The sequence below is a fragment of the Rhinolophus sinicus genome, linkage group LG09 (assembly GCF_036562045.2).
Source record: "Rhinolophus sinicus isolate RSC01 linkage group LG09, ASM3656204v1, whole genome shotgun sequence".
In the NCBI taxonomy this organism is placed as follows: Eukaryota; Metazoa; Chordata; class Mammalia; order Chiroptera; family Rhinolophidae; genus Rhinolophus; species Rhinolophus sinicus.
In genome coordinates, this window is record NC_133758.1 from 95517648 (window position 1) to 95543995 (window position 26348).

At 36.3% G+C, this 26348-nt stretch overlaps 1 protein-coding gene across 4 annotated transcripts in view; it reads left to right on the top strand.

The window, feature by feature from the left end:
• Positions 1–10578: 10578 nt before the first annotated feature.
• Positions 10579–26348, top strand: part of AHR (aryl hydrocarbon receptor) — a 150738-nt gene continuing 134968 nt past the window's right edge. For 3 of the 4 annotated variants that reach the window (XM_074340806.1, XM_074340805.1, XM_074340807.1), the window contains exons 1-2: positions 10579–11304; positions 22123–22310. In XM_074340806.1, the coding sequence (XP_074196907.1) occupies positions 11240–11304; positions 22123–22310 (253 nt within the window). In that variant the 5' untranslated portion in view covers positions 10579–11239. The remainder of the gene's footprint in view (positions 11305–22122; positions 22311–26348) is intronic. The other variant, XM_019727189.2, reaches the window with a different exon arrangement.

A 26348-nucleotide genomic window follows, 5' to 3' on the forward strand; every position in this document is an offset into this window, starting at 1 on the left:
TCGGGTTTATTTTCTAAATGTATTTATTTTTGAAAAGATAATGTATGGGACAAATTCTAAGAACTACAAAAGGCATACTGAAAAATAAGTCTCTACCTCCATTAGCCTCTCTTGACATAACCACTCTTACTAGTAGTTACTCATGCTCCCTTCTAGAATATATTATGTGTGTGTGTGTGTATATATATATATACATATATATATATATGCATATATATATATATATATGCATATATATATATATATGTATATATTTGCTTACGATGGAGATTTTTTTAAAATAGGAAAGAATATTCCTTGAATAGAGGATACAATTATATGATTTGTATAGATTCTTTATTCTTGAGGGTCTTAAAAACTGTGAAGCAATAACATATTTTCTGGCTCTCCAAAGTCAGAAACAAAACAGTGATCTGTTGTGGTTGAATGCAAGGTAAAGCCCCTTGCATAAAGATATTAAGGCTATAAAACATGGAAAATATTTTTAAATTAGAAAGATAGAAATACATACATTTTAGGAAGATAGAAATACATGCATTGTAGGAAGATTTTTCTACCACTGTATCTACATAAACCACTGTGTCTAAATATGATTTTCCAATAAACTTAGGAAACAAAAAACATCATTGGGCATTCTATAAGCTAGTCATTTTAATGGTAATGAGAAACATGCATTTAAAAAATAACATGGATACAGTATACTTTGCCTAGTATTTGAGTAGTATACTTGGAGAAAATCTATGAAATGTTTAACCATAAAATTGTCAACACTGCAAGAAGCTTTTCCTTGCCCAATTTAAGATTGCCAGATAATTGGTTTGAACTTTGTTATAACGGATAAATAAGGACCTTTCTCTAAATGCTGGCCATTTTCCATATAGAGGTTCCAGACTGGGTATCCAGGGATGTTTCCAGAACACTGCAGAACAAATCTATTGGGGAATTATTCTGTTTCAGTCAGAAAGGTGAGGAATCCACAACTCACTACTACAGAATTTATTGAGTTCAAAAACACACCACTGTCTTTACAAGGGACCGGAAAACCACCATTGCTGCCACTGCTTAAAACCCTTGACCTTGTATGCTGGAATTTACTACACAAGTCATGTCTTCACAATATCAATCTCAGTAGCAGAAAACTGTACACTCTCTAAAATATTTGCTATAAGGCAAGCAGCAGGAAGATGACTTCCACTTGACCTCTGCCTTGCAAATCTCAACAAGCGCACTTAATTGGCTGACCCTAATTTGCATCTGCAACTTTAAAAGCACAGGAATCTGGGAAATGAAGTTTTTAGCCTTTCAGCATCTGCAGCACAGAAATGCACACTCTCTCTGAAGAGAATGGTTGCCAATTGGCCACATCCACCATACTGCCATTCAAAGACTAGACATTTCTTATCCAAGGTTACAGAACTAATGAGTGCTAGAGCAACAAACTTGAATTCAAAGATTTTTGGCTCCTTGCCCAGTGCTCTTTCCACTACATCAGTCTACGGCACTGAATACTCTCTGAAGACATTTGCCAAAGGAGACATGTTTTCAAATCTTGTCCTAATTATATTTCTCACTGAACCATTAATTCAGGCATCTGTGAATATGGTTACCGTTTAGTTTTCTGTCAAATCTAGCTCTTTTTTGAAACTCAGACTTAATCTTATTTTACAGTACTCACAGTTAAACCAACACTGCAAGGGTTTAATACCTTGGAGTATTTTTCTCAGCAGGCTTGCTGCTTAATCCATTTAATGTCAGAACAACACAAACCTTATTAAAATGAGGGAAAGGACATTATTAGAGACTACATTAGTGGCTTGCTTTTTGCTGGATAAAACCTGCCAATATGGCAATATTTGTACCCTATCTTTATTTTAATTTGTGTTTTCTGCTAGATATATGGAAAAAATTTTTTAAAAAGAAAACAGTTGGGGGATGTCAAATCCTCTTGAATTTTAATCCTGCATAGAAGAATGAAAATACTCTTAGGGAAATCTACCTAAGTTTGTACTTCTGTATGAAAATAAAAATATGAAATATGCAAATATTTGGATAAGTGGAAAAATTTTAATGCATCGTAGTACTCATATCTCACTAATATTAATTAAATATTAACTTTAGTTCCAAATGCATTTTAAAGCATCTTTGATAATATATTTTTATGTGCCCATTTAATGACCTAAGTACAGAAATTCTTTATACATACATTGAAGAATATAAATTACTGGATACATTTCTGTTTAGACTTATCAACAGTACTTTGTTATAATTAAAGAAGTTAAATTCATGTTACTATATAAAAAATTCAGTTCTTGCTGAAGTTAACATTTGACTGAGCTGTTCAAGAATAACGACAAAGAGTCCAAGGTTGCATTTAAATCTTTCATATACTTTCCATAAACTATCAAACCACTCTAGCAGGATTCAGATTGGTGTTTTTCTTAATATAGGTTTATGGTGACTTTTTTTTTTCCTTTGGTGATGGTTGGAGTGGTGTGGTGATCTGGCTCAGAGAATCATGTAAAAAGTTGGCATCAATCTGTGCGTTCATAAAAACCTGAGCTTACATGAGTAAATATGGAAAAATGCAATATCTAATAAATGTTTGAAAACCCTGGTTTCTGAAGAGTTTAGCTAAGAATTATTTACATTATAAAATAATCTAGTTGGTATTTCTTTAAATACCAATGTACTCCAAAATAATTATTTGACTTCCATGCTTTTTGTGAAACACATTTACTTTATGTGATTATTACTAGACTCAGATAACCAGGTTGGATTCAACCCAAAGCAGGGACTGAAAGAATGTAAGAAATTTGTCCAAAAACTGGGAATAAATGGAATCTTTCTAACCCATTTCCATCAGGACTCCTTGCCTCTGCGACAGCAGATGGGAAGTCAATCTATGTCCAGGCCGGAAAGCAGCTCAACTAAAATTTTACAAGGGAAATTCTTCCACCATTCCTTGGGAGGGAAGGGTGGAGAACAGGACACTCCACCCTCAGCAATATCCCCTTGATTAATTATGTAACCAGATCTCCTTTATCGTTATCAACTTACCAATCAGGTAATGGCAGATTTTTCCGATGCTTTATATAGAGTTTAATTGAGGAGGGTCCTAAGATCCTTACTTATCAAAGATTTTCAAACAATGGTTATTTTAAGCATGCATGCCTTACACATATAAATCATGACTGCTGATGTACTAGAAAGCCTTACACAAATCAGGGAGTATATGCAAGAAGGTGGATAAAGAAGAAATTTCAAATTTATACTATAAGAACATGTGAAAAATATTTGTGAGGTATTAGAAGCTATTAGTATTTTAGTATATGTAACTGGTGAATACAACAAAATGAATAGTTTGTGGTTAACATAATAAGCCAGCTAAATTCTTGAAATGCACAACTAACTACACAGATATCTCTCAGCCCACAGATACTGCAAAGTAGGGGTCTGAGCTTCTAAGTTTGCTCTTAAACTGGAGAAGTGTAGACATTTCATTTGAGTCTTTTTTCACTTATCTGCCATCTGTTTCCTGGAATATCAAGGGTTAGAGCAACTTCTAAAGCTTTATCTTATGTAAGAGCTGGGTGATTAATATGTCAGTCATGGCCTCACCTCTCACTGAAACAGTTATCAGGCTTTAAATAATTATTCTGTCTCTGAATTTTAAACTTTAGGTTAAATGGCTATTTGCTTTTACTCTTATTTTTTCTCTTTTTATTGTGAAAATTTTCAACATATGGAAAAGTCAAAAGAACAATGCAACAAATACCTATATACCCTTCACAATTTTGTGTGTATGCATATATAGTACACATATAACGTATATTTGCCAGACCATTCTTAAGTTGCAGATACAAATAAGTAAACATGAAAAAATATACTTAAATGTTGCCACATGCGTTTCCTGAGAATAAGGATCTTCTCCTGCATGACAATTAACTATTATCCTTAAACATCCTGATACCCAGGCCACACCTACATTAACTAAATTAAATCAAATGTTTTAAAGCTCCCAGGTGATTAAAATGTATATAAAAAGTTGAGATCCCTGGTCTACAGATTGATTAAATTCAAGTGAAACATGTTCAAGAAAGAATACATTGTTTTTCTCTTTTAATATGCATAAGAATGAGCTAGCCTTTAAAGTTTAGCAGATCTAAATTATAGATTTTTAAATCAGTGTCACAGTAATTTACATTTCCTTAAATTTTTATCATGTTAATGTCATTTTCTCTTAAAATATTTCTTTAATATAAATGCACTTGACCTTTATTTCAGTTTCTTCCACCTCATGATTTAAAATGCATAAAATACTATTGGTATGTATATCCCAAATGCATATATATATATATATATATATATATATATATATATAAAGCTAAATGTCTTAAAACAAAAAAATTTATACATATATCTTATTCGATAAAATGTTTAATAATTCATCTTAGCATATGAAACATTAAAGCTTCTTCATAACATTTCTCATAATCAAATTTCACATTTATAAGAATAAAAGGACCAGCAAGGAAAATCAAAATCTAAACCTAATACATCTTAATATTTTGACAGATTATGTTTTCTTGTCATATGTTAAAAATCTCGATGTTTCTTACAACAAAGAATTATCCCCAAGTACATAAAAATAATTTTGACTGATAACAAATTATCCCTACATTTTATTGTAGTTTCCTTCTCAGTGTTAAGATTAGCATTAGTCTAAAAGTTATTTCCAAAATTCTTCGATACCTATCATTTACTTTTTTTTTTTTTTGGCTTCAACTATGACATTGCTGTAGAATATCCAAGCTAGGAAAGAAAGCATTAAGCATTTAGAAATAGCCTTTAGATATGTATGTCTAGTCTTTAGGATTAGAGTCAAATCAAGCTATGCATGAACTGAATATTTTTAAGAAATGAATCAAATCAGTTCAGTGTAAGATAAATTACATATCTTTGACTGGAATTGAAGCCACAAGACCTGAATTCTAGGCTGTAATGAGAGGCGACTTTATTTCTCTGGGACTCAGGTGTCTCATCTGTTAAATGCAGGGTTTAGCTATTCTGAAGATTCCCAGACTTTCCCAGTTCATGGCACTCTTAGTATCTCAGTAATTTTTCATGGTGTTGCATGTTAAAAAACAAATAAACAGAAAACCATAATAATTCCATTTATTAACTAGTTATGTCCAAACTTATTATGTACGTATGTTATAACAACTTAGCTGCTTAAAATAATAATGCACATACTTAAAAAAAATTTTTCCCCCTCCTAATAGGATGTGCACATCTGTTGGGCACTTTACAACTTCTCAAACCTTGGAATTGGATTGGAAACCACTATCTTTATTTCCTGTTCCACAGTCATTTTCCCATGGACCTTCCTTGTGTTTTATAACAGCAACTTACAAAAACCCAGCGTCATGAAGGTTTGATGGCATCCAAAAGAATGAGCATGAATTAATGCTGAAGTTCTGAACTACCTGAAGCTAATGATTTGCATGGTGTCCAACTGATGTCACTGGGTTGGCCTCGAAAATTTTAAATATCACATGATCATGCCCCTTTAAGCTTGTTGCAGTACCCTTGGAGTGCCTCTGTAAACAGTTTGTCATGAACCATATGCTCTCTAAAATATTTGCTATAACTGTAATGTGTGATCTAAGATGTAAATGCAGAACGTGAGGGAAATAAACCATTCTGAGGGCCTGGGGTAAGTTACTATGGGACTGCAGAGGAGATAAAAATTGTGATAAATGTTCTATCTGTATGGAATGCCCTTCCCTCCCCACTTCACCTACAAAATGCCTTACCATGTCTCAATTCAGCTCAAACTTCTTCAGGACCACCTCCCCTAACCAAGTCAAATTCAACTATTACACATTCTCAAAGTACTCATTTTCTAGCACTTGTCACAGTTGCAATTATACATGTATTTGTAAAACTACTTGATTAATTCTTGTGTCTCCCAGTACAACATAAGCTCTAAGAGGGTAGGGCTATGTCTGATACCACAGTGGTTCCCACAGTGTCTAGTATATGATAGGAACTAAAACACTTTGCTGAAAGAAATGAATGAATGCATGTACTGTGACAGAATAGGTATAGCATTCATTCTGATTGTATCTCTTTATTCTAGAACAGCTGTTTATAACAGCATTGCTAAAATGTATTTCTTGTTTTCATAATATTTAGCAGGAATAAGGAACCCATAGACATACTTTGGCATCTGAAACCTCAGAAAGCAATCTCACCTCAACTAAATAAAAGGATAACGTTGCTTTTGATGAGGCAAGTGAAATATTCTTAAACTTTTATAGGCAAATTAATTGTTATAAGGAAAAAAAACTCATGTTACTACATAAAAATTGCTAATAGAAAATTTAAAAATTTAGCGATGGCCACAAATCACACCTCGAAAACTATGTTCTATAATGCTGATATTAGGAGCAGAGAGTGATAGTTTCCAGAAAGTGGCAAGTCACTATACTACAAAGATTAATTTTATTGACACACTAAGCAAAAATGTTAAGGGAAGTGTATGGTGTCACTATTAGAATAAAATGAATTCTAAAAATCTTACCAACATTCTATTTTAATCTTGGTTATACAAAGATTCATTACTTAACTAAGAATGTAATATAACAAAGCATTATATGATTTCTGGATAATGAAAATAATCTTAAAGTCAAACAGAATATAAGGGTATGTAAGTAGAACAAAATAAGAGAATGATTGTACCAAATAACAAAAAACCTTTAAAAAGGTGGATTTAATTACAGCGGCCAAGACATGGAACCAACCAGTGTCCTTCGATAGATGACTGGCTAAAGAAGATGTGGTATATACACAATAGAATACTATTCTGCCATCAGAAAAGATGAAATAGTACCATTTGCGACAACATGGATGGATCTTGAGATTATTATTCTAAGTGAAATAAATCAGACAGAAGAAGTTGAGAACCATATGATTTCACTGATATATGTGGCATATAAAACTGAAAACAACAAAGGAACAAGACAAACAAATGAAGAAACAAAAACTCATAGACACTGAGAATAATTTAGTGGTTACCAGAGGGTAAATGGGGAGAGGGATGGTAGATGATGGTAAACAGTATCAAATACATGGTGATGGAAGGAGAACTGACTCTGAGTGGTGAACACACAATGTGATGTATAGATGATGTATCACAGAACTGTAACTTTACAAACTGTCACTCCAATAAACTTTAATAAAAAAAAAGTGGATTTTAAAAAAAGCAACAACACTGAATTATTATAAGGTTGATTGATGAGACTTCATACATACTAAAATCTGGCTCTCTCTGAGGCTATCATTTTCCTAAGCGTTCTCTCAAATGGTGCCTAATTATTTTCTCTCATCACACATCCAGGATACAGGGGTGATGTCCACCTAGTTCCTTGTTGCCACTTCCCAGAACACTTTTCCTTTATGGTCCTGTAAAATTAAAACAAAAACCATCAACCCATCAACCACAAAACACACTATTCCTTTGTAGCTCATGTTGTAATACCCTCCTCATCACATCTCTTTTATCTTTCTGATCCTAAAGTACTAGCCTACTACATCTCACCCACCATTCTCCTCTTCCCAAGCTTTTGCAGAGGAGTTCTCCTCAAACTTTAGGTACATTTGAATCACCTAGGAGACCCTGTTACATTTAGACTATGACTCAGTAAGGACACCCAGAGATTCTGCATTTCTTATCACTCCCATGAGAAGCTGTGGACCACTTTGAAGAGTAAAGCACTAGAGAGGCTATTTCTACTATTATCTAATCTACTATAATCCTAATTCCCTATTTCTGTTTTGGCACTTATTCCCTCCTGTTTTTAATATCTATGGTTCCTTTACTGCGCCTTGTCTTTCTTACACAGTCTCCTCTCTCTCTCAACTACTTAAGCATCACCCATTAAAAAAAAAAAATCTAGTTTAACTCTTTACTCCCCCTAGCTACCATCCTAGGTCTCGCTCTTTCACAGCCCAAATTTTCAAAAAAGAAATTGTTTGCCAATGTCATTTCATCTTCAATTCAATTCTGTACCCACTTCAGTCAGACGTGCAGGTCCATTAGTCCATCAACATAGTATTCACAGAAGTCACCAATGACCCCATGTTGAGAAGCCAAAAAAGACATTTTCAGTTCTCATCTAATTTGAACCTCTCAACAGCATTCAATACTGTTAGCCACTCCTGACATTTGTCTACCTTCTCCTCCATGACACAACAGTCCCCTTACTCTTCTGTTACCATTCTAGCAAATCTTTACAATCAGTTTTACAGGACCATCAACTTCTTCTATCCAGCTAATAGTACATATTGAAGTTCTTTGGGGTTCCATACGTCTTTTCCAGTATATATTCACACCCTACAGTTTCCATGCTCTCAGCACCTAAATGCCAATGACTTCTGAATTTGTCTCAAGCTGATACATCTTTCAGTTACAAACCTGTATATTCTATGGTCTACTTCATATCTTCTCTTCGATGTCTTAAAGGTACCTCAAACATGAGATCCAAAGCTGTTAATTTCCCACTACTACATGCCATTGTCACATAGCTAGATACATAATCCAGAAAACTATTATTGTTTTTGACATGTCTTCTTCCCTCTCTGTCATAAATACACTCCATTTCAAAGACCTCCCAAATATTTATGGAATCTATTCAGTTTTCTCCATCTCCACAATCACCCATCCTAGTATCAATAATTGTCATCTCTTGGTTGGGCTACTGCAAATGGTTTCCTAAGGAGTGTTACTTTTATCCATTCCACTCTGTTGCTCCCTCTTTAATTTGTTTTAAACCCTGCAGATATGGTGATATTTTTGAAACACAAATTTGATCATTTGTGCCTGTCTCCGCTGATCATACTGAACTTGTTTTAGTCCTTCATACCTGCCCTCCTTCTCATTAAAGGGAAGTTGCTTGTACTATTTCATTGGCTTGGAATGCTCTTGCTTTCCCTTTCCTTCTCCTAGGATAGCCTACTTTATCCTTCAGACCTCAGCTCAATCATTTTTTAAAGGAAAGCCTACCTTTGCTTCAATGAGTAGGTCAGATTTATCTACTAGAAAATCATACTGAATCATGTATTTCTCCATTACAGTATTCCCCAAGAGCATGGTAAGTTTCTGTTTTGTTCACCATGGTCTCCCCAGTACTAGCACAATTCCTGGCACATTGGAGTTACCCCCCCCAAACATCTATTGATTGAATTAATGTGTACAGGGGATATCAGTTGAGGAATCCTGCATGGTATGGCATTTGAGCTGGTATTATTGAAGAATGGTGGAGGGAAATGAATTAGGGATATTGCAAATAACAAAATTTAATAGTTTTTGCTGGGATATTTACATATAAGTGGGAGCAGAATTGAAAATGATTCATAGGTTGATCGGGAAAATGGTAGAGCCAATGAAAAAGTTTCAGCTAAAGAAAATGATGAGTTAATTTATTGATGCACTGCATTTGCAGTAACAAACTGACCAGGTGGAAACGGCTTGAAGACATTTTAAAATGTAGGAATGGATGAGGTATGAGACGTCACCCAGATATCTTGATCTGGATGCCCTTCTGTTCCTAACAAGCAAATATACAGTTAACCGCACAGAAAGAGTCAGAAATCCTGGAAAAATTTGAGATTACTCTCTCTTCCCCTATTTCCTTATCCTTTTCTATCATCTGTATTTTCTCTCTTTTCTCCATCCCACTGCCACTTCCCTGGACTTGCACTGGATTATTTCAACAAGCTCCTAACTACTCTCACTGCACCAATCTTGATCTCCTTGTAATCAATCCAGTTTGCACTTTCCTCCCAGGGTGACTTTTCCAAGACACCAGACAGTCAATCTCCTAGTAAGTATCTTTAAAAGGCTTTCATTGCCTACAGAATAACATTTAGACTCTTTACCAAGGCTTTATGATTTGATCCTAAATTCCTGAACTTCACTTCTAGCTCCTCTGTCCAACCATACCAGACTACTTATTATCTTCCAATGCCTCATGCTTCCCTTCCTCCTTGCTTCCTTCTTTTCAACCTAATTGAAAGAAAGTTATTCTGGCTAGGAAAAAGATATTGTCTAGTCTAGAAACCAACGAAACAAAAAAAAAAAAAAAAAGGAAAAAAATAAAAAGAAAAAGACAAGGAAACTGCCAGCTTTCAAATTCCAAGTCAAATGTGGGCTTCTGAAGCCTTCCCCTCTCGGAAAATTGAGGCCCACAGGTTATCTGCCAGTTTACTGTAAATCCTAGTGAAAAGTTAGCTGAATCACTGTGTCTCATCTAGGTGAAGTTCAGCTCACTATTTGGCATGTCTATCCTTTAGACAGTACAGCTATGAAGAATTTGACTATATGTAATTTGTTGTCACATTTCTTTCCAGGCTAGAAATGTGGCCACAGAAGCCTCCCCTTGACCTCAAGAAGATGGCTACGGAGAGACATCGTTACGTCTTACGTCCCTACGTGCTGGGACGGTGGGGCCCTCAAGGGAGGAGTGAAGGGCGGGGCCAAGCATGGTGGGGCGGGGCTAGAAGGGGCTGGGCGGCTCTAGAGAGAGAGGTCGGGGGCACTTCTGCAATTAAGCTGGTGCGCGCAGCGATAGGAGGGCCCGCCGGGAAGATCCACTTGACGTTCTGTCCCGGGCGCGTGCCCGGGACCACCGGCTCAGACCAGGCGCAGCTGCATAGCCGAGCGGAAGCTGGTGGCACCGGGAGTGGCGTCCAGAGCCCGAGCTCCACAGGCGGGAAGCACCCAGGATTGGGGAAGCCCCGGGAGCAGCGCGGCGGCGCCTCCCTTACCCAAGGACCGCGACGACGGTCACGGGGCGCGGCGCCACCGTGCGCGAGCCAGGCCGGCATTCCAAACAGGCGACCCAGGCTCCTCCTCAACCCGGCCCGCCTCACCTGCGGGGCAGCGCCGCGCCGCCTCCGCGGGTGTAGACGGCACCTGCGCTGCCTCTCTCACCGGTCTCCGCCCGTCGCCCCCCAGGCGCCAGGCCCGGGCAGCGCACCTGGACGCGCGGGGCTGCGGGAGCCAAGGCTTAGAGGGCGCGGTTTCTTCCCACCGCTCCGGGAGGACGCAGGTGAGGCGGGCGCGGCTTCGTGGAACCGGGCGCCGGCCGCCGCGGCCGTCCCAGCCACAGGCGGGTCCCGGAGACCCGGCCGTCTGCGCCCGCTCCCGGGGAGGACCCGCCCGCGGTTGGGCACCATGAACGGCAACAGCGCCAACATCACCTACGCCAGTCGCAAGCGGCGGAAGCCCGTGCAGAAAACGTGAGTGTCCGGGGCTCGTCCTCGGTGCGGGGGCTGGGCGCTCGGGCACGCGGGTGCGAGAGGCGGCCACACCCCGCCCCCAAATCCCCGAGGTCTGGGGATTAGGTCCATTCCTGACACAGTCGGTGGAATCGAGACTTGGGGGAGGGTTGAGCGACCCAGGCTTTAGATTTTTTCCCCATTTTTAAATTGTATTTTAAACAATGACCCCCGTGCCCCGCGCACACGAACCCTCTCACACCCCCAGCCATTTGCAGCTATTTTCTGTGGTCCTAATTTGTTGACTACTCTGATCTGCCCTGTGGGGGGCTGGTATTATTTAGCATAAACCCCTCTTGAAATCCCCTTCCATGTTTAATAACCTCTTCGGTTAGAGGACGGTCATAATTCTCATTCCTGGTAAAGAGAGGTGTTTTAAAGAGCTGAACGTGTGCCACTGCAAGAAGGGAGCTGAGTGCCTCTGCAGGTATTTCTTGGTCAGGTGTGTGTAATTGGCTTTTCGTTGCACGTTTACTTATTTGGCAGTAATTTTGTAGTGCTCAAGAGGGCCATATCGGTAAAAGTATAGAGCTGGTAGCAGGTGTGAGTGAGTCTGGTGGGCAAGGTACAGTGGGGGGATTTGATTTTTCAGCTATCTTTTTGGAGAGTTACCGCTTTTGCGGTGTTTTTAGGGTCTGTACAGTACGCAACAGATTTGGAACTGGACTTAGTGAAACAGACGTTTTCATTCTTGATATCCTTCTCTAATTCCCTTTTCCCCCTACTTCAAAGTTTTGTCAATTCTAATGGAGCGATTACAGACAGATTTTTTTGTTTGTCTTGGTGGGATATTTGTGTGAGATAGCACATACTTGAAAATAATTTTTTTCAGAAAAATAAATCCTGGTTGAGACAGATTTACTTTTGTGAGTTGGCAGTATTCATGTGTTTATTCCTGGTTATCTCTGAGTTACTGCACATTTTTCAAATTTTCATAAACAATTTTAAGAACACATTAAAGATTTACTCAGCGAACTAGAAGTGTGCATTTTGCTTAAAACTTAACTTAGACCACTAATCCAAACCAGAAAAGTAGTTTAAGCTTTATATTTAAATCCACTAACTGGTGTAAAAGTTTAATTATTCTGGAGTTTTAACTTTCTTTAGAATTTCAATATGAAGAGCATATTGAAGAGCATTCAGGTCTAGACTTGGCGTTAATGGAGGATATTCATCTATAAAATCGACTGATTAAAATTTAGAAGTCTTATGCTGACAGGAGTACTGCCGAGTCAGCAATTTTCTGTCTTGGCAGTTCTGGGACATTGATTTACAAACTAGCAAAAGTAGAGTGATTTGTCTAATTTGACTTTGTCCTTGATGGCTAAAGTTGAGAGGCATTGCAAATGCCTATTCTATGTATTTATTAATACAGTAGTACACTTGCCATAATTTATAATAGAGACATCATGGGCTTTTTTAATATATGGTCAGAAAACTTGAAGATCTCCCTAGTGGATTTTTAAGTTACTGATTTTTGTCGTGTGTTACAAAAAGGCTTAGATGGCTTTAAAAAAAAAAAAAGTCATATACCTTATTTTTGTATTCATTTTTATAAAGTTTAACTTTTTTGGCTTATAGATAACATTTTATTAAAGATCTTCCCTTTAAACATACTGCATTTTCCTTTTATTTTTATGTAAGCTGTATCTTTTATTTTATCTTAATATTTTAATATACTTCCTAAGACTTTAATATAGTTGCATGTAATAATCTCTTGTAATACAGTGTTGCTAAAGCATTTTCAACATTACCCCTATTTTATTTTATTTAGTATAGATGTTTATCAGATATTTATTTGGCACCATGCATTGCTTCTAATCATATAAATGCCTTAAAATGTCACTTCGTTGCTCCATAAGAAAAGCCTAGTGCTGGCATTTACAGAATCACATGAAATTGTTTACAAATTATTTTTGCCTGAGTGAAAAACGGTTAGCTTTATAATGCAGTTAATTAAAGTTCATTTTAGGATTGGGGCCATAAAATCTCATATTAAGTTTAATATGGATATTTTTAAGTTAAATTACTGTTTGTAGCTAATGGGGTCTAAAATAATGCCAACATTTTCAGAAAAACACATCTCTGCACTGAAAATGCTTTTGAGATTTAACTTTGACCTCTTAAGTGAAAGCCATTTTATTTTACTTAAAGAGAAAATATGTTGTAGCATAATTATAGAGCTGTTGATAAGACAGCCATCTAAATATACAGTTCCATAAAATTTTGGAATCAAGTGGGTTACATAATTTTAACCTGAAGCTCTTCCAGTCAATCTTCAATTGAATTAATTAAACAAGATAAACTCCCTCTAGTGGCAAGTCTAACATTGAGAATTATCTTCATTAGTAGGAAATACATCTTAAATATGTTAAATTTAATCCCACTAAAGTATGTTGTATATAGTAGACACTCAGCAAGTGTTTCCTTTGTCTTGGGACTAATAAAAGGAAATTAAAGGATCTGAAGCAACCTTGCATCTGATCCGTGTTGCCTCCTACCTTCAAGAAGACATTTTCAAAGATAACGTTAGGAACAGATTCTATTACAACTTTCCTTAAAATGTAGTTCTATACTTAAACACTCTACCCAAAACAAAAAACAATTTTTTTTCCTTAAACCATGTTCTTAATTTATTTTCTTTGGAGATGATAGCGTTTTTGTTAATTTGTTTAGTAACATTGTCTCATGAAGATAGGTGAAAAGTGCACTGTTGAATTAAGTAGAATCTGTTTTTCTCTAGTGATAATAACTTTGGATATAGTTTTGTGTTTTTGAAGTCTTATTAATACAAAGTTTTAGTGGTACTTCACCATATTTCTAGAAAGTTAGTACTGAATGTTTGCAAAGAATAGGTGTTGAGTAAATGACTTCTACACTTAGAAATGATAGCAGCACTAGTGGTGATGAAGCTAGCAATCATAAAGTATCAGAACTGGAAATAACTTCTGAGCCTTAGCTAATCCTTTTCACTTTATTAACCTGCTAATAATGATAATATAATATAAAAAGCATTGTCTTCTTGCTATTTTTGCTAAGTTGCTATTCATTCTATTTAAATCTAGGAACCTCATTTATATAATACCTACTTAGAATAAAATTATGCAATGCTTTACGGAAATGTTGCATATAAATATAGTATGATACCATTTTCCAAATAGCTTCTAAAATAAAAAGATAGGTCATTTCATTTACATAATTATTTCTTCACCATCATTTTTCTTTCACATATGTAGATAGCTTATAGTGATTATAGAGGCTCTTGCATATTGGTACTATAAAATGAATAAGTGAAAATGTGTAGTTATCGGTAACATTTATAAAGAATAGATGGCAAAAGAGGAAACTGAGTTATAAATTGAAAGAGCACTAGGTCTAAACTAAAAGATGAGGTCTAGTTTCCTTGCCTTTTTAGATCTGGGCAAATTCTTGACCATTTTAACAGGATAGTGAATTCTTACACTGCCACTCTCGCAACTAAAATGAGTAGAACAAAAGCATTTTATAAACTGTAAAGACTGCTGAAGATAAAATGAAGCAGAAACATAAATTGTATTCTTTTCATAATTTTCGCTTAACATTATCCCAAAACAGTCAATTCTCTTGTGAAACAGTAAGAGGCAGTATATGATTATATTCTCAGTTATGAGTACAGCTGAAATGTGCTACTTCCCTGAATAAACTTACATAGTACATACGTATTGGTGTGTGTAATTAAGACAGTTACTTAGAAATAAATACCATGCAGATCTTTACCAGCAGTACTTTTTTACTTCCACACTTCTTTAAAATGGAATTTTTTGTGTGTGGTTTAATATAACAAAAATTGTTCATTAGACTTACTGTGATACAGGCATGCACTGTGCTTTGCATACATCATTTTATTTCATTTTTCTAATAGTACTATTGAAAGGTAATATTATTTCAGTTTTATAGATAGGGGCCTGAGGTTCAGATTCAAAATTGTCAAGTAGGAAATTAAAACGCTGAGTTTAAATATGGGATCCTAGGCTTTCTTACCAACTTCATAGTACTGTCCATGTGAGGAAGTTTAGCAGTGCATATGGTACATCCATGTCTTAGGAATTTCCTATTGTCCACTGTTTGTTCTCAAATAGTTAATGTTCTTAAATGTGTTATTTACTGCTTCCCAAATATGATTTTAATATTTTCTCCATATTTGCATTTATGTCCTTTCCTCTTAAGTCTTTTCTTTCTTTCTTACTGATTTGCTCCCTACCTCCCCTCCTTTAAAACATTGCTTCTAATAGCTGCATAATACTCCATTCTGTTAGTGGTCCATAATTTATTTAACTGCTTTTTATTTTAATGGAAAATTCTGTTATTTCCAACCTTTTAGTATTTTAACTAGTTTTTCAGAGAATACCCTTGAGGTATGTGAATTTCTATGCAAATTGTTAGTCATTTCCTTAGGAAAAATTCCTGTACATGGAATTTGTGTACATGGAGGGTACACAGGTATGTATACTTTGAAGACTGAGCAAAATATTATGCTCTGAGACATAGTGTCAAATTGCTCTGCAGTAAGTTTACATTCCCATTGGTAGTCTGTCCTTGCATTTTTCCTTAATAATGTTAATTTTGACAATTGACTTTCATAGACACAAGATGATGGAGTAGATAATTGAACTTATTATAGGGGTTGTGTGTGTGTAGAGTAGTAGTGTGGTGTTTGCAGATTTTTCTGCCTGATTTGCTTTGTGTCATATACTGTTTTTCAGTTGTTTTCACTTTACTCCTTTTTTATGATTGATATATTGTTTTGAAAAGTATTCCTATTAAATAATACGTGCACATTAAAAAATTCAATAATATGTATGTAATGCTGCAGTTTAGCGTGTTAGGTACGATCTGTTTATGTTTTATTGTGAGAGTTATGGTTATTAGTGCTAGTTCATCTCTCCTCCATCTTTCTTCATCCTCCCAATGTAATGTTATCACAATTTCAAATTCACTTTCAGTGTTTCATTATTTTTTTAAACTGTAAATGTTGTTTACTGCTGAGCTAAGTAATATACTATGATTACACTTTCCTTCCTGTTCTATGGTGTCATTGATTTCTACCCATTTTCCATCTTCATATTTATTTGCATCTGGGTTTAGCTATCTCAAGTTTATTGAAAGCAGACTGTGTTTCTGTCTCTTGTTTTCCTTGTTTGGCATGATTTTCTGAAAGAAGGGTGCTTGCAGAAAGCTACGTTCTCTGACAAAATCAGAAGTGACTTACATGTCTTTAAGATCTACCTGATGTCGATGCCACATCTCCATGAAACCTTCCCTCATTACTCTACCTGAACCTCTTGAGCATCACTCTTGTAGCACCTGTATTATTGAGCAATGCATTATGTTTGATTTTGGTCTTGTTATAGAATGTATCTTCTCCTAGTAGGAAATGTAAGCTCTTTAAAGATAGGACTGTCCTTTTGTCTTTTTATCTACCAGAGCTTCCTAGTACCATGCACATAGTAGGTATTTGAGAATTACTTACTCATTTAACAACTGACCACTAAAGACTTTTCTGCTAATGTTTTATAGTAGATACCTTTTATGTGGGTTTAAAGAGAAATGCTTTAAAACACTGTATGTTCATAAAAGGAAAAAGGGAACATTCTTAATGATTCTTTTTTTCAGGATTATGAAAGTGACAGTGATTTCTAGGGCATATTTCGTGTCTCAGGTTTTCACTGTTCAAGTCTTGTGCTAGGGGCTCTATGTTGTTAGTATCGCATCACCTCTCCTTAGATAAAGAGGGAAAGGGCATAACCCATCACAAGCGCAGAGGAGCAGCAGGAGAGTGGCTGTAGAATTCTGACTCATTAAAAGTGACATCCAGCCAGGATTCTCAGAAGTTTTTGTAATTTTTTCCCCCCTCACATGGGGAAGTGAAATATCCAGCTGTATTCAGCCTAACAGGAAACTGTAATGTTACTTGTGCCACAGATCACCTTTCCAGTCTTCTATTAAGAACATTATTTATGACTGTAAACAGTCAACATTTACATTCAGAGATGAATAAGTATGCACTAGGGCTGTGGGGAGGAAATGAAGAATTAGTGGGTGTAAAAGTTGGGCTTACTTGGGTGTAGTTGTATGATAAAGAGATTTACTGAGGAATGCTTCAATTTGCAGCTGTGGGATGGAGAGTAGTGTCATATTAGATACAGAGAAGGGGTTGCCTAAGTTCTGAGAAATATGAATGAGAGGAGATCCAGGTATAGGGGCTGGAAATAAAGATAAACAAGTCACTGGTAAGTAGACTGAAGCAGTGGGACTGGATGAAATCGCGCAGAGGGGAAAGCTGCTAGAGCAAACATGGTGCTGTGATAGGGAATCTCTTGTTAGACAGTGTCACTTTAATCTCATAGGATGACTGAAACTATGTCTTTGCATGTCATTTGACGTTTTGTGATAAATGTCATATGAAATACAAATATTTACAATTACAGTAACTTACGATTAAACTAGGTTGTTAAATCTTTCAGCTTTATTTCAAAGACTGGATACAAGTGATGAGCCTAACAGACGTTTTAGACTGGAATATTAAAAATTAAGGCTTGAAAGATAACATTCACACTGGCGTCGGACGTGCTGTTGGGCCTGTCACCACCAGTACGCACAGAGCTTAGGGCTTCTAACACGGAAGTATGGCATGCAGTCAGCTGGAGTCGTGATTTCACAACAATCCTGATTACAGGTTGGGGCAAGATTTTTGAGGTTAAGGTTTAAAAAATAATAAATTTTTCCTTTGCCTGATCAACATCTTTCAGGAAATGTCTGAACTCCAGAGCTCCCAAATTCAGTCTTCTTGGGACATTTGTGTATATTTCAAATGTAGTCTTTTATTTAAATAGATGATGCTTGGCAGTACGTTTTGGCATAGATTTGAAGACAAAACCAAAGTAAAAGTACTAGCATAACCTAAGTCATGTGTGATTGATATAAGATTCCTCTCTAGTTTTAATTATTCTGTGCATTTTCAGTATGTATAGATGAGTATGAAACATTTTCATAAAATAGTTCTGAATATTTCTCACAAAATCAGTGAAAAAGTATAGACTCTTATTACTTTAGCTTTAACAACATTGGATTTGAAATGCCAGGTCCAATGGGTACTTCTTAATCCTGACCTTAATTCATCTGAGCATTTGACTTTGTTCTCAAAAATATTCTACCCTGGTTCTTTTCCTGTCTGGCATATCAGTTCTCCCGTCTTGTTTTTGCCTGTGCCTCTTCCTCAGCCTCGCACCTACGTGTTGGTAAACAAAGATGGAAAGACAAGTCTCTTTTCTTTTTGTTTGGTTACCTTCCATTAGGAAATACAGTTGTTATCCTAAGCTACAAACCTCAGTCCTTTGCAAGCTCGCCTCACTCGGTGTTTTCCTGTACCTCGTTGGTCAGCAGGTCAGTTTAATTCAGTGGATGTTTGAGTCTGGCTGTGTCCCCAGCTTTGTGATAGCACAAAGCATTGTGTTTAAATATCTCAAGCTGGTCTTCACTTACTGTCCCTACTGTTACTGCCTTTGGTTAGGCTCCTGTCATTTCTTTTCTGGATATTTCTGGTCAGCAAACATTAATTGAGAGTCCACTCTATGTCAAGTACTGTGCTGAGCAGTGGGGATACAAAAATGATTAAGTTTTCATAGTAATAAGAGCAACAATTATGTATGTGGAATATAGGTTACATAACATGTGGGAGATTTGATCTTATGCACAACATTCCTGAAGGTGCATCCTACCTCAGAGCTGTGAACAGTTTTGCGTTGTGTAAAGCAGCAGTGTCTTCTAGTGCAGGGTTCACTGTTGCAAAGAGCCAGCACATAATAGGCAGCAGTCCCACACGGAGGAATGGCTTGAAGCCTCTTTCTCACACTGGTTCTTTCTCCCTGTGTCCTATCAGCTTGTCTCGCTTCAGTGTTTGTGTTACTCTTCTCCCCAGTGTTTTGTAATCATTACTGGAAAGCTACCAAGAGTGCAGGACTGAATTTCGTTTTTAATTTATGGGAAGTGTTATCTGCACATAATTTTCCTTAATGGAATGGTTGTGTAAGACATTTACATAAGACACCTAAGGTACAGAAGTCGCACTGGAGGAGTCCATTGTGATTAGGTCAGGGAAAACTACAAAAGTGATGTAATCCCGCAGGGCTTTGAAGCTGGTGAGACAGAGCAGGGGAGAGGCATATATGAAAGCACCAAAGTACATACTGGTAACTAAGTAATTTCTTAGCTCGGGGAATATAATGGACAAGGAAGGCTTTGGCTGGAGGCAGTGAGGCCGGGAAATAGGGGTCATGGAAAGATCAAGAAACGTTTGTTTGCTAGGCTAAGAAACGTGGACTGTGGAGCTACTGAAAGGCTTGAATCAGAGGAGTGACTTGGATCTGTATTTTAGGGAGAAATGGAAGCTTCAGGGAGATGTGCCCGCATTCCAGCCTCTCCATCACCAGAGGCAGCTTAGTAAAACACAGGACCGACTGACTGGTCACGGAAGTCCTAGTGGAAAGCTTAGGATGGCTCCCAGACACCCAAATCCATTTTTTTGTACCATTTCTATGCAGAAGCGTGCTGTGTCCCCTACCTTGAACATTTTGTCACCAGACACCCACATGGCTCACTCCTTTGTCATGTTCATGTCTGTGCTGAAACATCACATCAGGGAGACCTCCCCTGGCTGTCAAATCCAGCACCCCTGTTACCCTTAGTTCCTTCTCTGGCTTTATTTTTCTCCTTTACACTTACCAGCCCCCACATGTGTTTCTGTATGTGTGTATCCTCCTGCTGCAATGCACGCTGCATGAGAACAGGGACTTTAGTATGTTTTGGTCACTGCTGAGTGGTCTGTGCTCGGCATGTGGTGTGTGGTCAATATTTGTTGTGAGCATGTGATTCCAGTGAACTTCCTTCCCTCTTCTCTCTCCTGCACCCCGCGCTTCCCACTTCAGACAGGGGGCTTACAGCAGTTCACCGTCCCTCAGGCATGCCTCCTGGTGAAATCCTGTATGTCTTTAAAGGTCCATCTCAGACACCACCTTTTTGTAAAACTCTTCTTTTTAAAGCAGTTGTTACCTGTACTTAGTTCCCGTAACACCTTTTGAATAGGTAGAAGAATGTTTTCCTGGACAACCCAGGACATAACAGGTGCAAGTAAATATTTGTGTTAACAAGTGATTAGTCAATAGAGAATTACTCAATGAGATAGACTTATATTATAGTAAAAGGTAAAATTCAGTTGATTAATTGGAGAAATGCAGTCATTAGGTGTGACTTGAATTTATATTAATAAATGCAATATCATTAGAGAAAATAGCTAGAGAAATAGTCAACAATTTTAATTAAGTATATAATTATATAAACAGTCTGGAAATAGTATTTACTGACTTATTTTGTATGTTTCACGTTTTACCGATTTGCTACTCTTTTGGAGGAATAACATGAACTGTAATAGAAAAAATAGAATAGCCAAGTTCTGAAGCAGTTACTTGTTAGGGAGAGTATAAAAACATGTTCAAATTTCATATTTACTTTTTATCATCTTTGTGCGTGCAGTATTACTTCTTTATGTATAACATTGAAAACATGAATTATCTAGAAATGCTCTGATTGAATCAAATTAATATCACTATGCTCAGGCTAATTTCTACTTTTTAAAGATACTATAATTTAATGAGAATTATCAAACATGTCTTTGTCTTCTCAATAAAACTGGAAAAAAAGTCTTTATTATAAAAATACTCTGCATAAATCTTTATTTTTCTGGCAAATGGAAAGGTGCAAAGACATGATCTAAAAATGACTTTGTTTGGTTTTTGAATATCTTCTCTACATTTCAGCATAGGTGTCTGATGATCTATCTGTAAATTCACTTTAAATAATGCATTTCTGCTGTGAAACCCTGGCTGAGGCCTTTGTGTGAAGTAGTCCAATTTCTCATTTCTGAACTCAAGTTCTACTTCTAACCATAAGTACCTTTTATCTCAGATGAAAAAATCATACTAAATGTTGGTCGTTCACTGAATTTTCTAACTGAATCACAATCTATGAATGCTAATTAAGTAGAACTACTGACCAGTCAATCATAAAAGCAAAATTTGCCAGTAATTGTAGTTAACCTCTAGTATTTGTCAGTTAACTAATATAAATAACTAACGTCAAAATTTTTTGTTTTAATATTGGAGGACCCCATTAGATGGCAGTAGGACCATCTGGAGGTGCCAGAGTGCTTTGAGAAATTGTCACTGACAGGATGAAAGTGTTAAATATAGGAAGCTGGGAATGATGAAGATGAGATTTTATTTCAGGTTGCTTTTATTTATTTACAGCATAATGATACCAAGATGATGATGCTTGTGGAAGATAGCAAAGGAGGCATAATTTTCACATAATTTATTACAGATATTTTTTTCTGTTCCTTACAATGGCTGTGTTTGAGGGGGAAAGAAATCCTAGTAGATTTGTTAATTGGGAATTACTATACCACAAAGGAATGAAGTATATATGAAGTGTATGAAGTGTATAAGATGTACTCAGAATTTTCCTCTGATGGGTTCAAGCTTTTAATAAAACATTATGAAGAATTTTACCCATCCTCTTGTTTTGTTTAATTAAGATATGAAAGGAACGTTTTGAAAGGATTTCTATACACTTCAAGTAGATTTTAGATATTTTATTAGTGAAATATTTGAAGCGATCCTATAATGCAATAGAAATTTTTGCTTTATATGCTTTAAAGTATTTCATGGCATTTTGTTTGTTTTTCAGTATCAAGCTAACCCCGGCTGAAGGAATCAAGTCTAATCCTTCCAAGCGACATAGAGACCGACTTAATACAGAGTTGGACCGTTTGGCTAGCCTGCTGCCTTTTCCACAAGATGTTATTAATAAGCTGGACAAACTTTCCGTTCTTAGGCTCAGTGTCAGTTACCTAAGAGCCAAGAGCTTCTTTGATGGTAAGACAAAAGGGTTTAATTTTTCTATAATCACTTATAAAATGCTTATATTGAATATGGCTGTTTCTGCTTCTGTTCTGAGAACAGCAAAAATTAGCCATATGTGAAAAGTTTTGCTTATTGCTATATAGTAATGCTTAAGTAGCAAAGCCAAATTTTTTAATATTTCAAAAAATCAGTTTTCCAGATACATTCATCAAACAGATGTTGCCACTAAGTGATATGTGGTGTCATTGTTTGAAAATTATATATTTGGATGTTATGCTCATATTAAGTATGTCAGTTTCCAGTTCTACTTCTCCTTCCAGTTCAGTTTTTAAAGTATCTCTTTAACGAAAAGATTAAAATGTATATTAACTACTATGATATATTTTTGCTGGATTTCCTTAAGTATGTTTTTATAGATAGGTCATTTCATTTATCCTTTCAAAATTATGTATACTTCTACTGCTTTCTATTAACTGCATGTTTACTCCATGAAAATGTAATGTTTTTTCTTTTCCATCAAAAAAAACATTTCATTATAAGAGTCTGTAGAATTGGATTTGTCTCCATGTGCCACTGACAAACTGTTTGACTTTAACTGAACCAGTTAGCACCCCCATACCTCAGTCCGCTGTAAAGTTTTGGATTTGAGCAAGGTGATATTTGTTACCTTGTAATCACACATATTTCCTGGAATAAAGTATTTTAAATGGAACTTTTGTTTGAAAAAACGTGTTTCAATATGTCTTCTCAGGTAAAATAATTTTTTGATTTCTCTTTTTATCTATTTGTATGTCAGAAATAGATTTTCTTTTCAGGAAACATTCAGTCTTAAATATATCATGTTATTTTACAAACGGTATAAAGAAGTAGTCATCAAGTCTCAGTGGCCTAGCTCAGTGCTTCTCAAACTTTCATGTGTTTACAAATCACATAGGGATCTTGTTAAGATGAAGGTTTTTATGCAGTAGGTTTAGATGTGGCCAGACTTGCTTTTCTAACAAGCTCTGAGGGGATGCTGATACTGCTGCCCTCGATACTTTTACAGGTACTCGAATTTGTCATTTGTGTTTAGAATATTGCAAAACAGTTATTTCCGTTTTAAGTTTATATTTAGATGGCTTGATGTGTTTAGTCTGAGCATCTTTTATGTTTTTGTTTGTTTGCTTGCTGTATGTTCTTTATTTTGGATAAAAGCTATATATTTTAATAGTTGTGATCTGGGCAGTAAACACTGAGTTGAGGGTAATAATTCAGGGGTTCATAGTAGACACTTAAATTTTCTCTGATCTATATAAAAAGTGTTTGCATTTTCCATTTTTCATCTGTACCGGACTCTTCATCTTTTAGATAATATTAGTTATCTAAAGTTAGTGATATTCACTGATGTGTGTGTCATTTATCAGCTGTGTAGTCATTTTATGATAGAGCTGGGACTAGAACCCAGGTTTCCAGATTCCTTATATTGTTTTTCCTGACCATATCTCAGTTCTCTTTTCTGGGAACCACTTATATAGCAAACCTGAATACTTTTCCCTAGATCCATGATTCTTAAAGTCCAGTGCCCAGACAAGCAGCATTAGCGTCGCCTGGGAACTGGGAGACATGCCAGATCTTGGGCCCCATCCTACACCTACAGAATCATCATGTCTGGTGTTGGGGCTACTTACATGTTGACGTTTAGGAGCCGTTGTGGTGGACGGTGACCTCAAGGTCATCCCAGCATCATGGAATGCTGTCCTGATCCTCAGCATTTATTCACTTGCTGAGCTTACTGCTTGACCTTGTGCTGGAGAGTGGGGTGGCGGGGTTCTATGACATGTGAGATGTGCTCTCTGCCCTCAGAGAGTTCAGTCTGGAAGCCATGGAGGCGTAAGTTTTTGACTCTGGTAAAGATGTATTCACGTGAGTCATTTTGCCTTTCTGTTTCCTCTATAATGAGAAATCAAACTGTGTATCTTAAAAAGAGGGAAAAAAAATATATGGGTTGTTCCCTGTTGAGAAGTAGTGGAGCAGAACTGAAGCTATTTAGAGAGTGTGTAGCCAGTGTGCCATGTTAGTAATTACTAACATAATTACTGCTTTCTAAGCTGTGTGTGTGTATAAAGTATTTTCTTTGCTCTTCTTTGATGAATTTGTTCACCTTTTTTTCTGGTTTTGTGTATTTGACAGTAGGATCTTTTTACCCTATTTGCATTATCCTTTATCAATTATATTGTCTTAAACTTTAGTTTCTTTGCATTACTAGGTTTTAAACTTCAGTGTGCATCAGAAACCTGAAAAAGCTTGTTAAAATGCACATTCTAGGGCATGCCCCTTTTAAGCTGATTCTAAGTAGGTTCTATGTAGAACCCAGGAATCTGCATTTTTAATAAGCATCCTAGATGACTCTGAGGCAGTGATTTAACTTGGCTTTGATTATGCCCTGAATTACTTTTTTAAAAAATTGTTGTTTTTTTTGCCTTCACAAAGACAATTCCAAATGTACAAAATTTTAGGAAGTCTATAAATGTGTTTGCTTGGATTTCAGTGGAGTGCATGCCCTAAGCAGTTTCTTGGGTTGTTCAATACAAGAACACAGAGGTAGATGGAAGGTGACGGAAATAATAAGTAAAAAAAAAAAAAAAAAAAAAATCCCATAGTCTTGTCCAGACCACTTGTGGTCTAGGAAGGCAATGCAACCCTTTGAGCGAATAAAGAGAATAAAATTTCTAAAGTAATCGTCGTCACCTGAAGAAATAAATACTGAATGCGATTGAGGAGACTTGGAGCAAGCCCTCAGTGACGGGGGCTTTGCTGCGCAGCTAACACTACTGTCAGGGAAACAGTGCAGTGAAGGGAAGGGAAGCTCCAAGTGAATAACAGGATGCAAACAGGGGGTGTGCGAATTCCTGCGGAAAGAACAATATAAACGAGCAATCATACAATCTTGTTAGAAAGGAAACTCGTTTTACTGTAACAATAGATATTTTTCCAAGAAAATACATCTATTTATTGCGAGTTTAAATAATCCAACTTGGATGGATCTTCTTAAACTTTGGAGCCATGATTGTGCTGCTTGAGCAATACTTACGTTTTTAAGTACATTAATATGTATCCATTTCTAATTAATTAAAACATTCTAAAATATAACTTCGAAGTGCTTGAGCAAGACTTAACCATTTACCATAACTGAAAAATGGCTTCTTTGACACTATTACATTGACATTATTTTATAATAGATCTTGTACCTCAAGATGGGGCTTTATTCTAAACACTGCAGATTCTGAATTCACAAAGAAGCAGAGGGGGAAAAACACGTATGCCCTCAGACAGCTCAAGGTCTAGTGTCTCAGAAACTGCAACTACAGTATGTGAAATCCTTTAAAAATGTACATATTAAATATTTATAATGCAACATTTCAGGAGCATTTTCAAGGGAAGTAAAAAGATTAGAAGTTATTAGTTTTGTTTACAACTGACAAATAATTGAAGGAATGTTTGAATCCTTGAAAACTCTTGAACTACATATATTCTAGACAGTAAAGCTCAGAGAATTGTTTTTCAGTTTGTACTCTTTGTTTATGCTACAGATGAAATATATTACACAAACTTTTATAATATAGTACTTTATTTTTGGGGGTGCACTTAAACATGCCATGCATTGCCTGTTACTCTCACTAGAATGGACGTTCCTTGAGAGTATTATGTTTACTGCTATGTCTTAAACACTTAAAACAATGCCTGCACCATGGTAGGCATTTGGTAAATATTTATTAACTTTATTTCACTAACTTATGTCTGAAAAACAATGTTAAATTCATGTTGAATATTCTAGTTGATGTGTTTAGAAATGCATTTCTGGGGCTTGGTTTAAGATGTTAATTTTTTACTATTTCCAGATAATCTTTCTGTTAATAGCCAGTTTGCAGTTATTGGTTACATCAATTATTTTATTCTTTCTCTCTATAAATACCCAGATGCAATAAATATTTGTTTTATTGAATTATAGCAGTAAGAAAATTTTTACATTGTTTCTGATTTGATGGATCATACAGTGAGTGAAACATGTAG